At 46.4% G+C, this 13875-nt stretch overlaps 1 protein-coding gene across 1 annotated transcript in view; it reads left to right on the forward strand.

The window, feature by feature from the left end:
* LOC121040130 (putative interleukin-17 receptor E-like) overlaps positions 1–13875 on the forward strand; it is a 75287-nt gene that overhangs the window by 15773 nt on the left and 45639 nt on the right. Inside the window, exons 7-9 of the mRNA XM_040490505.1 lie at positions 8995–9143; positions 11140–11383; positions 13401–13836. Of these exons, the coding sequence (XP_040346439.1) occupies positions 8995–9143; positions 11140–11383; positions 13401–13836 (829 nt within the window). The remainder of the gene's footprint in view (positions 1–8994; positions 9144–11139; positions 11384–13400; positions 13837–13875) is intronic.

Genomic DNA, 13875 nt, shown 5'->3' on the forward strand with positions numbered 1-13875 from the left:
GATAACGTTGCCTGCTTGTTCTCTGAGTTACTGAGAGAACAGAATTAAAATCTCCAAATACGTTTGATGTTCTTGCATTTCTGCTTTTAGCTGTGTGATTATTCACTACATCCAGTTCAGGACTGTTTTGTCTTCCTGTGGTCGGACCTTTTCCTCGTTACAGAATGTCCTCTTTAATGCTATCAATATTTCTTGCGTTAATTCTACTCTTTGTGATGTTAGTGTAGCTTTCCTTTGGTTGGTGTGTGCAAGGTGTGTAGCTTTTTCAACCTTCTTACTCTCAATCTGTTGGTGCCTTTATCTTTTGAAGTGGGTCTCATATAAAGAGCATATATTAACGGCCAGGTTTTGCTTTCTGCCCAGTCTTACAGTCTTTTTCTGTTGGAGTGTTTTTTCCGTTTACACTGAGTCATTATGAATATAACTGGCTTTAAATTTACCATCTTTCTCTTTGTTTTCTATTTACTGACCTCCTCTTTGTTTCATTATACTTCCTGTCCTACCTTCTTCTCATGAGTGAACTAGTTCCAATTATTCCGTTTCATCTCCTATACTCTATTTCAAGCTATATATTTTTGTATTTTTAGTGGTTACACTAGATATTACAATATGCAATTTTGACTCATCACAGTCTATCTGAAATTTTTTTTTTTTAGCATTTCTTGGACGATTTGAAACCTTACAATGGTTTAGCTCCATTTACTGCCTTCTTCCCTCTATGCTGCTTTGTCATACATTTTACTTCTGTGTAGATGCAAACCCGACAAGACATGACTGTTACTGTTGCTTTAAACAATCATGGGGCTTGCATCGAGCTCTGTGCTGATGAGAGAGAACCCTCCCTCTCTCTCTGCCCCTCCCCCATTTGTGCTCTGTCTCTCTCTGTCTATCAAAAATAAATAAAGTATCAAAAAAAATTTTTAATAAAAATTAAAAACACAAATGGCCAATAAGATGCTCAATACCACTGATCATTAAGGAAATGAAAATCAAGCCTACAGTGAGATACTACCTCACACCCATTAGAATGGACATCATGCTTTAAAAAGCACAGAAAATAACAAATGTTGGCAATGATGTAGAGAAATTGGAAGACCTGTGCACTATTGGTGCGGATGTAAAATGGTGCTGCTGCTGTGGAAAACGCACGGCGGTTCCTCAAAAAGTTAAAAATACCATTACCGTATCACCTGGAAATCTTACCTCTGGGTATGTGCCCGGAGTAAGTGAACGCAGACTCTTGAAGAGATATTAGCACGCCCCTGCTTATAGCAGCATATTCACAATGGCTAAAATGTGGAAGCAACCAAGTGTCCATTGACAGACGAACGGATAAGCAGAACGTACTACGTACACACAACTCAATTATTATTTACCCTTTAAAAGGAAGGAAACTCTGACAGCTGCTACAACACAGATGAACCTCGAGGACAAATGAAGTATGGTTCTACTTGTATGAGGCGCCTGGCGTAGTCAGATTCACGGGGACAGCAATTAGATGGTAGGGGCCAGGGGCTGGAGGGAACATGGGGAGTTGGTGTTTAACGGGGACACGGTTTCAGTTTTCCAGGATGAACAGAGCCGTAGAGACAGAGGTGGCGATGGTCACACCACATTATCGAGATATTTAATACACTTAAGTGAATATTTTTAAATGGCTCAGATGGCAAATTTTGTTACGTTTCTTTTATGACAATGAAAAACGGAAAAAAATGTAAGTAGAGGTGAAATAAATGACAAGAGTATAGCAAATGAGAGGGGAGTGAATGGAGTCCCCCTGCTGGGATGCTGTTTGGGAACTGGTAAAAGTCTGACTGAAAATAAGCAATAATAAATCAAGAATGTATATTGTAATCTCTAAGGTAAACCCTGAAAGACAGAAGCAAACGTGCATAATTAGAAATCAAACATAGAGATAAAGTGATTAACAACATTTAATTAGGATGCTTCCCTATTTAGGTCATAAGTAGTAAGCGGTGGCTACCTGTCATAACAAGTAGGAAAAAAAAACCCAGATAAATTGCAAAATTCATGTTTTTCAAAATGTTGGAGGGTTGTGGAAATGAGGAGGGACAGGTGAGCTACAAGTGGCACAGAAAAGCCGCTCCTGGGTGAGCCGAGTTTGTTGGCCAGGTTATTCCCTAGGAATATCTGACAAATCCGGGTGAAGGTTCAGGTCCAGGCTTGGCCTGAATTTCTTAAGGAATGAAAAGCCACTTGGCCATGTCAACTGCCATGAAAGACCTAAATCTAGAGGTCAAAACACACGGCCAGTTTTTCCCAGGGCACCGAAGATGGTCTGTCTGGGCTGAAAAGACAGTGAAGCCTTCTAGTTCTGAGGGATTGGGGAAGAAGTTTCTCCTGAAGGACAGGACCTGCAGCAGCATCTTTCAGTCCTACTCTGGAGACACCTGACGCCAGAGCGCACTGAACCTGTCCAGCTACAAGCTGGCTTCGCTCCCGGCTGCCCAGTTGAGGACGTGAGCGCCACACCATATCTACGACGGACGAGAGTGTGAGCCCACCCTGGGGAAAGAGCGTAAACTTCCGCCTTGTACGCCCTTTAGGGACAGGGGCCAGCATACAAACATTACGAGACTGAGAAGAGGCAGGAAAATCTGACGGAGAGTAAGGGCAAGACAAGTGATATAAGAAGGATGGTCCTCATGCTGGAGTTAGAGCTGGGTAGATGTAAAATCAGCCCGGAGACAGTAGAAGGCAAGGCTGGTAAACCTCAGGATGGGCCCATAGAAAATATCCAAACTTAACCTCAGAGCGGAAAAAAGAACAATGACAACAGCACAGAGCGAAGAGACAGATGAGCCACAGTCACACGGGCCGCTATGCATATAACTGGAGTCCAAGAAGGGGAGGAGCAGAATGAAGCAGAAGGAACAGTTGAAGATAATGGCTGAGAACTTTTCCAAATTGATAAAAGACTCCAACACACAGATTGAAAAACTCTGAAAACTCTAGGCAGAGGACATACAAAGAAAACCACATTGAGGCACCATAAAGTCAGACTTCTAAAAAAGGAAAAAAGAAACAAAGGACATCTTACAAGGCAGCTTGAGGGAATAAAATCAGTGTTTCAGAGCAGCGGTGGTAAGACTGGGGGCGACAGCTAATTTTCAACAGAAACCATGAGCGCTCAAAGACGATGGAATATCATCTCCAGAGTGCTGGGGGGAGGGGTGGGGGTGGGGGAGTGGGGAGCTGCCACTACAACTCTTCACCAGCGGAAGGACCTTTGAAAATGAAGACAAACGAAAACCGGAGGGTTCTTTAGCAGCAGAACATGACTGTAACAAATATTAAAGGAATTTTGTCACCCTGAAAGAAATCATCTCAGAGAGAATCACATAATCGCAGAAAGGAATGGAAAACCCCATGATTGTTGTTTTTTAAACGTTTATTTGTTTTGGAGAGACAGAGAGAGACAGAGCACATGAGCAGGGGAGGGGCAGAGAGAGAGGGAGACACAGAATCCGAAGCAGGCTCCAGACTCCGAGCTGTCAGCACAGAGCCCCACGCGGGGCTCGAACTCACAAACCACGAGATCATGACCTGAGCCTAAGTCGGAGGCTCAACGGACTGAGCCACCCGGGTGCCCCTCTTATTGGCCATTTGTAGGTCTTCTTTGGAGAAGTGTCTGTTCAAGCCCTTTGCCCATTTGTGAATCAGTTTGTTCAGTTGTTGAGTTCTCTGTTATGGATATACAGAGATGCATCTAATAGCCCCTATCAGATACATGACTTGCAGACACTTTCATTCATGGGTTGCCTTTTTATTCTATTGATCATATCTTTAATGCACACATTTAAAACTTTTCATGAGGTCCAATTTGTCTGTTTTTTCCTCTCGTCGTCGCCTGTGCTTTGCCGTCATAGAAATTGCTGTCAAATGATGTCAGAGGAATCACTGTGAAATTCAATGTTTTGAAGATTTTGCCCTGCGTTTTTTTCTAAGACTTTCATAGTTTTTTTGATCTTACATTTAGGTCTTTGATCCATTTTGAATTAATTTTTTCATATGGTTTTAGGTAAGGGCCCAAATTCATTCTTTTGCACATGGATATCCAGTTTTCCCAGCACCATCGTTAAAGAGTCTGTCCCTTCCCCGTTGAATAGTCTTGGCTCCCCTGTCACTGGGCTCTCTGTTCTATTTCATTGGTCTTATGTCTGTCTTTATGCCAGTAACGCACTATCTTGATTCCTGTAGCTTTGTAGTAAGTTTCGATATCAAAAAGTGTGTGTCACCCACCTTTGCTCTTCTGTTTCAAGATTATTTTTGGCTATTTGGGTCCCTTGAGATTCTGTTTGAATTTTAGGATGGGTTTTTTTATTTCTGTGAAAAATACCATTGGTATTTTGATATTGTATGGAATTTGTAGATCATTTTGGAAACTGTTAACACCTTAAACAAAATTAAATCTTTTAATCCATAAACATGGATGTGCTTCCATTTATTTCTGTCTTCTTCCAAGTCTTCCAGCAATTTTTTGTTTTCGTTGTGCCTTTCACTTCCTTGGTTGGTTCCTACACACTGTGTGTTATTCTTCTTGATGTGGTTGTAAGTGGAATTGTTTACGTAGTTTCCTTGTTTCCTTTCCAGATTGTTCCTTGCTAGTGTATAGATACACAACTGATTGTGTTGTTGCTGTTGACGTATCTTATTACTTTGCATTTCATTTATTAGCTGTAACAGGGTTTTTTCGTGGTGGACTTTTTAGGATTTTCTACATATACAATCATATCATCTACAAACAGGTCATTTTACTTCTCCTTGTGCCGTTTGAATGCCATTTATTTCTTTTCCTTGCCTGACTGCTCTTGCTAATACTTCCATCAGTCTGTTGAATGTTGAAAGTGGCATTCTTGTCCTATTCTCAGTCTTAAAGGAAAGCTTCCAGTCTGTCACCACTGAGGATAATGATTGCTGACGTTTTCATACACAGCCTTTATTACACTGAGGTAGTTTCCTTCTGTTCCTAGTTTGTTGAGTGTTTTTATTAGGAAAGGTTGTTAAGTTTTGTCAAATACTTTTTCTGCATCAACATGATCATGTAGGTTTTCTCCCTTCGCCTGTTTTTTAATTATTTTATTTTATTTTATTTTATTTTATTTTACTTTATTTTATTTTTAGAGAGAGAGTGTACAAGCAGGGTGGGGTAGAGGAGGAGAGAGAGCAAGAGAATCTTAAGCAGGCTCTACACTCAGCACAGAGCCCAGTGTGGGGCTCAGTCCCACAACCCTGGGATTATGACCTGAGCCGAACTCAAGAGTCAGGCGCTCAACCAATTAAGCCACTCAGGTGCCCCTCCCCTTCTCCTGTTAATTTGATATATTAACTCAATCAGTTTTCACATGTCGAACCATCCTTGCGTTCCAGGAATAAATCCCACTTGGTCGTGGTGTATAATCTTTTAATATGCTGCCGAGTTTGGTTTGCTAGCATTTTGTTAAAGTGTTTTTGCATCAGTGCTCATAAGGGGTATTGGTGTGTACTTTTCTTATAGTGTCTTTGTCTGGCTTTGGTATCAAGGCAGTGCTGGTGGCCTCCCTCATGGAATGATTTAGAAAGTGTTCCCTCCTCTTCAGTTTTTAGGGAAAATTTGAGAAGGGATGGTATGGGGCTTCTCTAAATGTTTGATAGAATTCACCAGCAAAGCCATCAGGTCCTGGGCTTTTCTTTGTTGGGAGATTTTTGATTACTGATTCAGTCCCCTTAGTAGTTATAAATCTATTCATGTTTTCGGTTTCTTCATGATTGAATCTTGGTAGGTTTTGTATTTCTTGGGGATTTGCCCATTTCATCTAGGTTATTCCATTCGTTGGTGTACAACTCTTCATAGTACTCCCTTATAATCTTTTTTATTCCTGTAAAATCAGTAGTAATGTCCCCAATATCATTTTTTTATTTTAGCAATTTGTGTGTTCTTTCTTTTCTAAGTCCATCGAGCTAAAAGTTTGTCCATTTTGTTGATCTTTTCAAAGAGTCAACTTTTAGTCTAATTTTCTCTTTTTTCGTTAATTCTGCTCTAATCTTTTTTTTTTTAATTTTTTTTTCAACGTTTATTTATTTTTGGGACAGAGAGAGACAGAGCATGAATGGGGGAGGGGCAGAGAGAGAGGGAGACACAGAATCGGAAACAGCCTCCAGGCTCTGAGCCATCAGCCCAGAGCCCGACGCGGGGCTCGAACTCACGGACCGCGAGATCGTGACCTGGCTGAAGTCGGACGCTTAACCGACTGCGCCACCCAGGCGCCCCAATTCTGCTCTAATCTTTATCGATTACTTCATTATGCTAGCTTTGGGTCTAGTTTCTTTGTCTGGTTTCTCTCTTTTAAAAAAATGTTTATTAATTTTGAGAGAGAGGGAGAGAGAGAACACTAGCTGTGGAGGGGCAGAGAGAGAGAGAGGGAGAGAGAGAGTCCCAAGCAGGCTCCACACTATCAGTGTAGAGCCCGATGCAGGGCTTCATCCCGTGAATCTTGAGATCATGACCTGAGCTGAAATCAAAGAATCAGATGCTTAACCAACTAAGCCACCCACGTGCCCCTCTAAGTATTTTCTAATTTCCTTGTGATTTCTACCCATTGGTTATTTAAGAATGTGTTAAGGAGCTCCTGGGTGCTCAGTTGCTTAAGTGTCCGACTTTGGCTCAAGTCATGGTCTCATGATTTGTGAGATCAAGCCTCATGTCGGGCTGTCTGCTGTCAGAGCTCCTCTGTGCACCTCTCTCTCTGCCCCTTCCCTGCTCATGCATGCCTGTGCACTCTCTCTCACTCTCACAAAAAGAAACATTAAAAAAAAGGAATCTGTTAATTTCCACAAATTTGTTTCTCCTCTTGTTTAGGTTTTTTAACATGGATGTCAACAATGTTTTGTGGTTTTCAAATTGTGCATTTCTTTTGTTAAATGCATGCCTATGTATTTTATTCTTTTTGATACTCTTATGAATGGAACTGTTCTCTTAATTTTGTTCTAGAATTTTTTTATTGGCAGAATATAAAAATACAATCGATTTTTTTATATTGGTCTCGTAACTATGACTTTGCTGAACCCATTTATTATTTCTAGTAGTGGGTACTGTGTGTGTGTGTGTGTGTGTGTGTGTGTGTGTGTGTATTCCTTAGGATTTCCTACATATGGGAAGGATATGTCATCTGTGAATAAAAGCAGTTTTATTTCTTTATATCCAACTTAAGTTCCAGGAACTCAAAATTGGTTTAACGAAGTTCTGGTTTCTGCTACAATATGAATGAATCTTGAGGACATTATAAGTGAAATAAGCCAGTCAAAAAATACAAATATTGTGTGATTTCACTTGTTTGAAGTACTTAGAGAAGCCAGAATCATAGAGACAGAAGGTAGATGGTGGTTACTGTGGTCTCGGGGAGGGAGACCGGGAGTGAGTATTTAATGGGGATACAGTTTCAGTTTGGGAAGACACAAGACTCCTGGAGACGCATGGGGGTGATGATTGCACAACAACATACATATTCATAATACTATTGAACTGTACCCTTAAAATGGTTAAGATGGTAAATTTTATATGTATTTTCCCTTAATGAAAAAATTTTGAAAAAAGTCAATTGGTAGATTTTATTACATTTACAGAAGAAGAAAACCATATAATAATTCCAATAGATGCAAAACATTGATGAAATTCAATACCTGTGAAATACCTTGTTTTTTTAACAAACTGGAAAAAGAAAGAAACTTCCTTAATTTGACAAGTTTATCTACAAAAATCCTGAAGTTAATATCTTTCTTAATGAAATTGTTAGCACACTTAATTGAAAGTGTCCCTGGAAATCAGAATGAGATGTCCACTATCACGGCTCCTCAGTATTGGCTGGTCTGTTTAGTTTAAATAATGTTTCTGTTTAGTACAGAAAAAATAAATAAGAGGCTTAAGGTCAGAAAGAAGCAAATACTGACGACCTGATGATGTGCATAGAAAAATTTAAAACTCACGCAGAAAGTTCATGATTATGTGAGTTTTGCCAAGTCAATATACAGAATTCCATTGCGTTTCTATGCATAAACAACCACCATGAAATGGGATTTTAAAATACAACCTACAATAACAGCAAATATCCAGAAAAAATATAATAAAATATATTGAAGACCCTAAACACATTATAAAATTAAACAGAGAAATTAATGTCCTAAAAAGTGTGTGTGTGTGTGTGTGTGTGTGTGTGTGTATAAAACCGTGTTTGCGAATTAGAAAACTCAGTGGTATAGAGATTGTTTTCTTCCCAAACTATAGATTTTCCAATCTGTAGATTCAGTGTAATCCCAGTCAAAATCTATGCAGGGATTTTCCTTGAGGGCTGAGGTAGAAGGAATTGACAAACTGATTCCGAAATTTATTTGGAAATATAAATGATTTAAGAAAAGCCAGAAAACCTTGATCAAGAAAAACAAAATTAGAGGACTTCTACCCATATTTCAAGACTTACTATAAATCTACAGTAATCATGACAGGGTGGCAATGGGCTGCCTGCACTAACAGACCAGTGTAACTGAACAGAGTCTGGAAGCAGGTCCTCGTGCACATGGTCACTTAAGATCAAGGTGCCACCTGCAGATCCACAAGGAAGAGTCAGTCCTTCCACTAAATGGCACTGGAGCAAAGAGCATCCTTACACACAAAAAAAGTGTATCTTGAGTCCTGTCTCATAAATACACAAAGATTAATTTGAGATGTATCATGTGATATGTGAAAGTTAAAAAAAAACATTGGAGTATATTTTCATGACCACAAGGAAGCAAAGGTTTCTTAAATAGTTCACCAAGAGCACTAATCATAATATAGAAAGTTGATAAATTGCATTTTGTTGACGTGAAAAATGCTGTTTATCAAGAAACACTACAAAGAGAATGGACAGACATGTCACAAAGTGGAGGAATATGCTGACTACATGCTTACGCGACAGAGGTCTCACGAATCTCACGGACTCTCTGGATCTTGCCTTGTAGCGGTGATGCTTTCATCTCCAATTCGAGAAATCACTTTCCGCAGTGCCAGGCCCTGCTGAACAAAATCACGTCTGTGAACCCTCAGACGGAGATCGACGGGCTTCGGAACATCTGGATCATCAAGCCCGCAGCCAAGTCCCGCGGCCGAGGTGAGTGGAGGCTGGGGGCCGCGAGTGGCCAACTGCCGCCCCCAGAACACAGTGCGCCAGGTGCAGGTGTGCGGGTGAAGGTGCTCAGGGGTGCAGGTGCATGGTGCAGGTGTGCAGGTGCACAGGTGCTCAGGTACAAGTGCGCAGGTGCACAGATGCATGGTGCAGGTGTGCAGGTGCTCAGATGCAGGTTCACGGGTGCAGGTGCTCAGGGCGCAGGTGCAGGTGCACAGGGCAAGTGTTCAGGTGCAGGTGCACAAGTGCACAGGTGCATGGTGCAGGTGTGCAGGTGCACAGGTGCTCAGGTACAAGCACGCAGGTGCGGGTGCTCAGGTGCATGATGGTGCAGGTGCACAGGTGCAGGTGCGCAGGTGCGCAGGTGTGCCGCTGCAGGCTCGAAGCAGGGCAGACGGCTCCATGACACTGGTCTTCACGCCTGGCTTCCAAGTTTTGCGCATTAACTAGGATGTTCCCAAGTTAAACTGGGCTGGAGTTTCTTTTTTTATATCACCTCTCCCAATGTGCCAGCTGCTAGGACAGATTGAGGACTTCCATGTCAAACAACAGTAGAACTCCTGTCACTTGGTTATTTTTTAAATTTTTTTTTTCAACGTTTATTTATTTTTTTTGGGACAGAGAGAGACAGAGCATGAACGGGCGAGGGGCAGAGAGAGAGGGAGACACAGAATCGGAAACAGGCTCCAGGCTCTGAGCCATCAGCCCAGAGCCCGACGCGGGGCTCGAACCCACGGACCGCGAGATCGTGACCTGGCTGAAGTCGGCCGCTCAACCGACTGCGCCACCCAGGCGCCCCACTTGGTTATTTTTTAAAACTCACCTGTGAGCACCCGTCTCTATTGGAGACACGTCCTTAACGCCTGTAACTTTTGTCTGTGGTTTTTGTCCGATGGGCTCAGGTTTTGCACCTCATTTTGTGTTGTAGCTATGACTGTGTTCTCTTTATTCCTAATGGTGAATACTGTGTGTTCTTTTTTAAAAATAGATTTTCAAGGTTTTTAAATCTTAATTGTGCTTGCAGAGAACCAACCTTAGGTTGCAGTTTTCCAATTTCCTGTGAGGGATTTTTTACCCCCTTGGCTCTGACTTTAATGCTACGCCTATTTATTTCCAGTCTTTCTTGTACAATAAAAGCCTTAAGTCTATGAAATTTCCTCCAAAGATGGTGCTCGCTGCAACCCCCATCTTGTTAGTGTTGTAGGGTGTTCTCACTCTCCTGAGTGTCTAAGTAGACTTCCCTTTTTTGTTTGGATATTTCATTTTCCCCTTGAGTTATTCGAAGCGTTTTGTTGTTTCAAATTCATAAGTGGTTAATTTTTATGAGACTTAAAAAGCTTCATTAAGTTGTGATGCTACTGCATTTGGTCCTGCACCTCTGGGCCTGCGCCCACTCTCCCGGAGGGCCTCTTCCCCTCCGCGCTGGCCCCTCCCCTCCAGGCTGGCCCCTCCCCTCCAGGCTGGCCCAGGGGCTCCTCCTGGGGCTCTATCCTGAGCCTGATCCTCTTGCCACTAGCACCTGTCTGCTCCCTCCAGTCCATCAGGCCCGACCTTCCTCCCACTGTAGAGCGTGGAGCCTGCTTGGGATTCTCTCTTTCTCTCTGTCTCTCTCTCTCTCTGTCTCTGTCTCTTTCTCCATTTCCCCCACTCACTTGCTTTCTCTTTCAAATAAAAAGACAACAAATGGTGACAGATTATCTTTGTCACTGTGATAAAAAAAAAAAAATAAGAGTGCCTCTGTCCCCATCTCTGCCCCTCCCCACTCTTGTGTCCTCCGTTGAGTCTTGTGTCCTCTGTTGGGCTGGCCCCCTGCTGGGAAAGCGCGGGGGATGCTCTGATTGTGGCCTCTGCGTGAGGGCAGAGCCTGCCTGGCTGCCCAGCTGTGCTGTCTCCTGGTCCTGGATCAAAGCCGTCTTGGGTCTCGGGGCTGAACCGCGACCACGTGTGCCGTGCCCCCAGGCTGAGCGCGGACCTCTTGCAGACATAGTGTGCATGAACCGAGTGGAAGACATCTTGCAGCTGGTGACCGCAGACCACCCGTCCGCCAAGGACAACAAGTGGGTGGTGCAGAAGTACATCGAGACGCCGCTGCTCATCTACGACACCAAGTTTGACATCAGGCAGTGGTTCCTGGTCACCGACTGGAACCCCCTGACCATCTGGTTCTACAAGGAAAGCTACCTGCGGTTTTCAACACAGCGCTTCTCCCTGGACAACCTGGACAGGTCAGTCGGAGCGTCAGCCCAAGGGGGCGCGTTGGGCGCAAGGGGTGCGCGGTGCGCTCCCGCCAACAGCCGCGGGAGATGGGCGGGGCGCCAGGCCACGTTTGCCGGCACCCGTCACCGCCTGAGGCACCACTGAGGAAACCGAGGCTCGGGTAGGTTAAGTGATCTCCATCCCCAAGGGGCAGGCCCAGGCCGACTGTCCTTCAGAGCCAGTGCTCTGCACCCCCGTGATGTGGGTGTCTTCTCCAGAAAATCCTAAAAGCACCATTGCCATGTGCCCACGAGGTGCCAGCCGGCCTGGGCATGGCGTCTCCACAGCGGGTCCAGAGCCACCCTCGTGGCGGCGGCTGCACCCTCTGCTAGAAGGGCTGGGTGGCCGGCTGTGTTCCCACGCACACCCCCAGCTGGCCATCTGGGTGTGCATACCCGCCCGCCTCGCTGGCCTTCTCTCTCTGGATCCGCCCGACACTCAGGCCAGGGCACTTTTGGAGGTTCCCAGGGCACATGTGCTTGTGCCAGCCCCTCAAGCCCCTTCAGTAGTCCCTGCCGTGCCTCCTCTTTGTGAGTCCCAGAAGCCCTGGGGTGGGGGGTGGGGGGTCCTGCAGATGGGTAGGGGGGCTTGCTGGAGCTGCAGGGGAGGTAGGGGTGCAGCCCCTGACGGGCAGCCTGTGGGATGTGACAATGCCTGAGGGGTCCTCTGAGGCCCCCGGCCGTGCCAGGCAAGTGGGAGCACCTGAACCAGAAAAGGCCAGAACAGTGTGAGCAGCACCCCAGATGTCAAGGCCCCCGGGGGGGCAGGGTGCTGGGGAGGGTGTCTCATGGAGGTGCTGGGCAGAGGCTCCGACATCCAGGAATGGGGTGCCAGGGGTCGGTGACCCCACACTCGCCGGGGTCTCCAAGTGGGCAGGATGTATGTGTGTCAGGGATGGTGAGGGCCTCTTGGCAAAGCCTCAGGAACACGCTATCCTCAAGGCGGAGAATTTCCATGGACTGTCCAAACCAAGGGTTCCCTGTTCTGCTTTGTGACCCCGTCGGGCGTGTGGGGCTGGGTGCCTAGGCGTCCTGACCGGGGGCTTTACAGGGGAGCCATTGAGAATTGGGAGGACTGACCACTGTTCAGCTACTAAATGGGGCCCCCAGGCTAGGGGCTGTGGGGAGTGGAGGTTCCGGCTGGCCGCTCACGGAGCGAATTCGTCTCTGCCGGGCCAGGGGCTCTTGCACAGGCGAGTTGAGCTCACTGTGCACAAGAGCCTCCTGGGCAGCGAGAGGCCCACGGAGGCCCTTCCAGCCCTCCCGCCCAAGGCCACCTGACCCCACCAAGCCCTGAGGGAGTACCTGGCAGAACTCTTGCCCTCTCTGAGCCCCATTTTTCCATCTGGGACCATAGCCCTCGCCCCAGGCAGAAGGAGATTCCCCGAAGTCGTTCTGACAGGGCATCGCCCAGCCTGGGACATGGCGGCAAAAATCAACATTGGCACTGTGGGTCGGTCCACCACCCAAACTCCACTGTTTTCGGGTTGCTAGACCCTTCCGTGTGACTATGTCTTGTTTCTTCTGTCTGTCCCATGGAAGTGCGACCTATCCGGGGTCACAGGACAGGCTTCACCATCCAGATCCAGATGGTTCATCTAGGCCAGGGTATCTGTTTCAAAACCTGTTTGCAACAAGGCAAGAGTATCAATTAATTAATGAAACTTTTACAGAGACGCTTTCTCACTTTGTCTCACCCGACCAGCTTTTCAAGGGCCCCATGTCCATTGCCAGGTGCAGATGGGGAAACTGAGGCTCTGGGAGCTCTCTGAGCCCCTCCTGCAGCTGCCCTGAGCCAGGGGGCGGGGCCACGAGAGCTGAGTCCCCAAGGGGGGGTTGGCGGTGGCGTGGGGGTCCGTGGGGGGAGGTGTCTGTGCGGGCGTCAGGGTCGGTGGGGCATAAGGGTTTTGGGGGCCTGGGTGGCAGGGTCCGGGTCGCAGGTCCAGAGTCCCCGGGGCCACGGCCTGACCGTGGCCTTGGCTCGCAGCGCCATCCACCTGTGCAACAACTCCATCCAGAAGCACCTGAAGAACGATGAGGAACGCAGCCCCCTGCTGCCCTACCACAACATGTGGACCAGCACCAGGTTCCAGGAGTACCTGCAGAAGAGGGGCCGCGGGGCCGTGTGGGCCAGCGTCATCTACCCGGCCATGAAGCGGGCCGTCGCCAACACCATGAGGGGGGTGCAGGACCACGTGGAGCCACGCAAGAACAGCTTCGAGCTGTACGGGGCCGACTTCATCCTGGGCCGCGACTTCCAGCCCTGGCTGATCGAGATCAACTCCAGCCCCACCATGCACGCGTCCACGCCCGTCACGGCACAGCTGTGCGCCCAGGTGCAGGAGGACACCATCAAGGTGGTGGTGGGTCGCAAGGTTGACCGCAACTGCGACGTCGGCAACTTTGAGTTGCTGTGGAGACAGGTGAGTGGGGGCGGGACGGGGGGGGGGGGGCGGTCGCAC

Source organism: Herpailurus yagouaroundi, unplaced genomic scaffold (assembly GCF_014898765.1).
Source record: "Herpailurus yagouaroundi ecotype Mexico unplaced genomic scaffold, PumYag 182, whole genome shotgun sequence".
NCBI classification, from domain to species: Eukaryota; Metazoa; Chordata; class Mammalia; order Carnivora; family Felidae; genus Herpailurus; species Herpailurus yagouaroundi.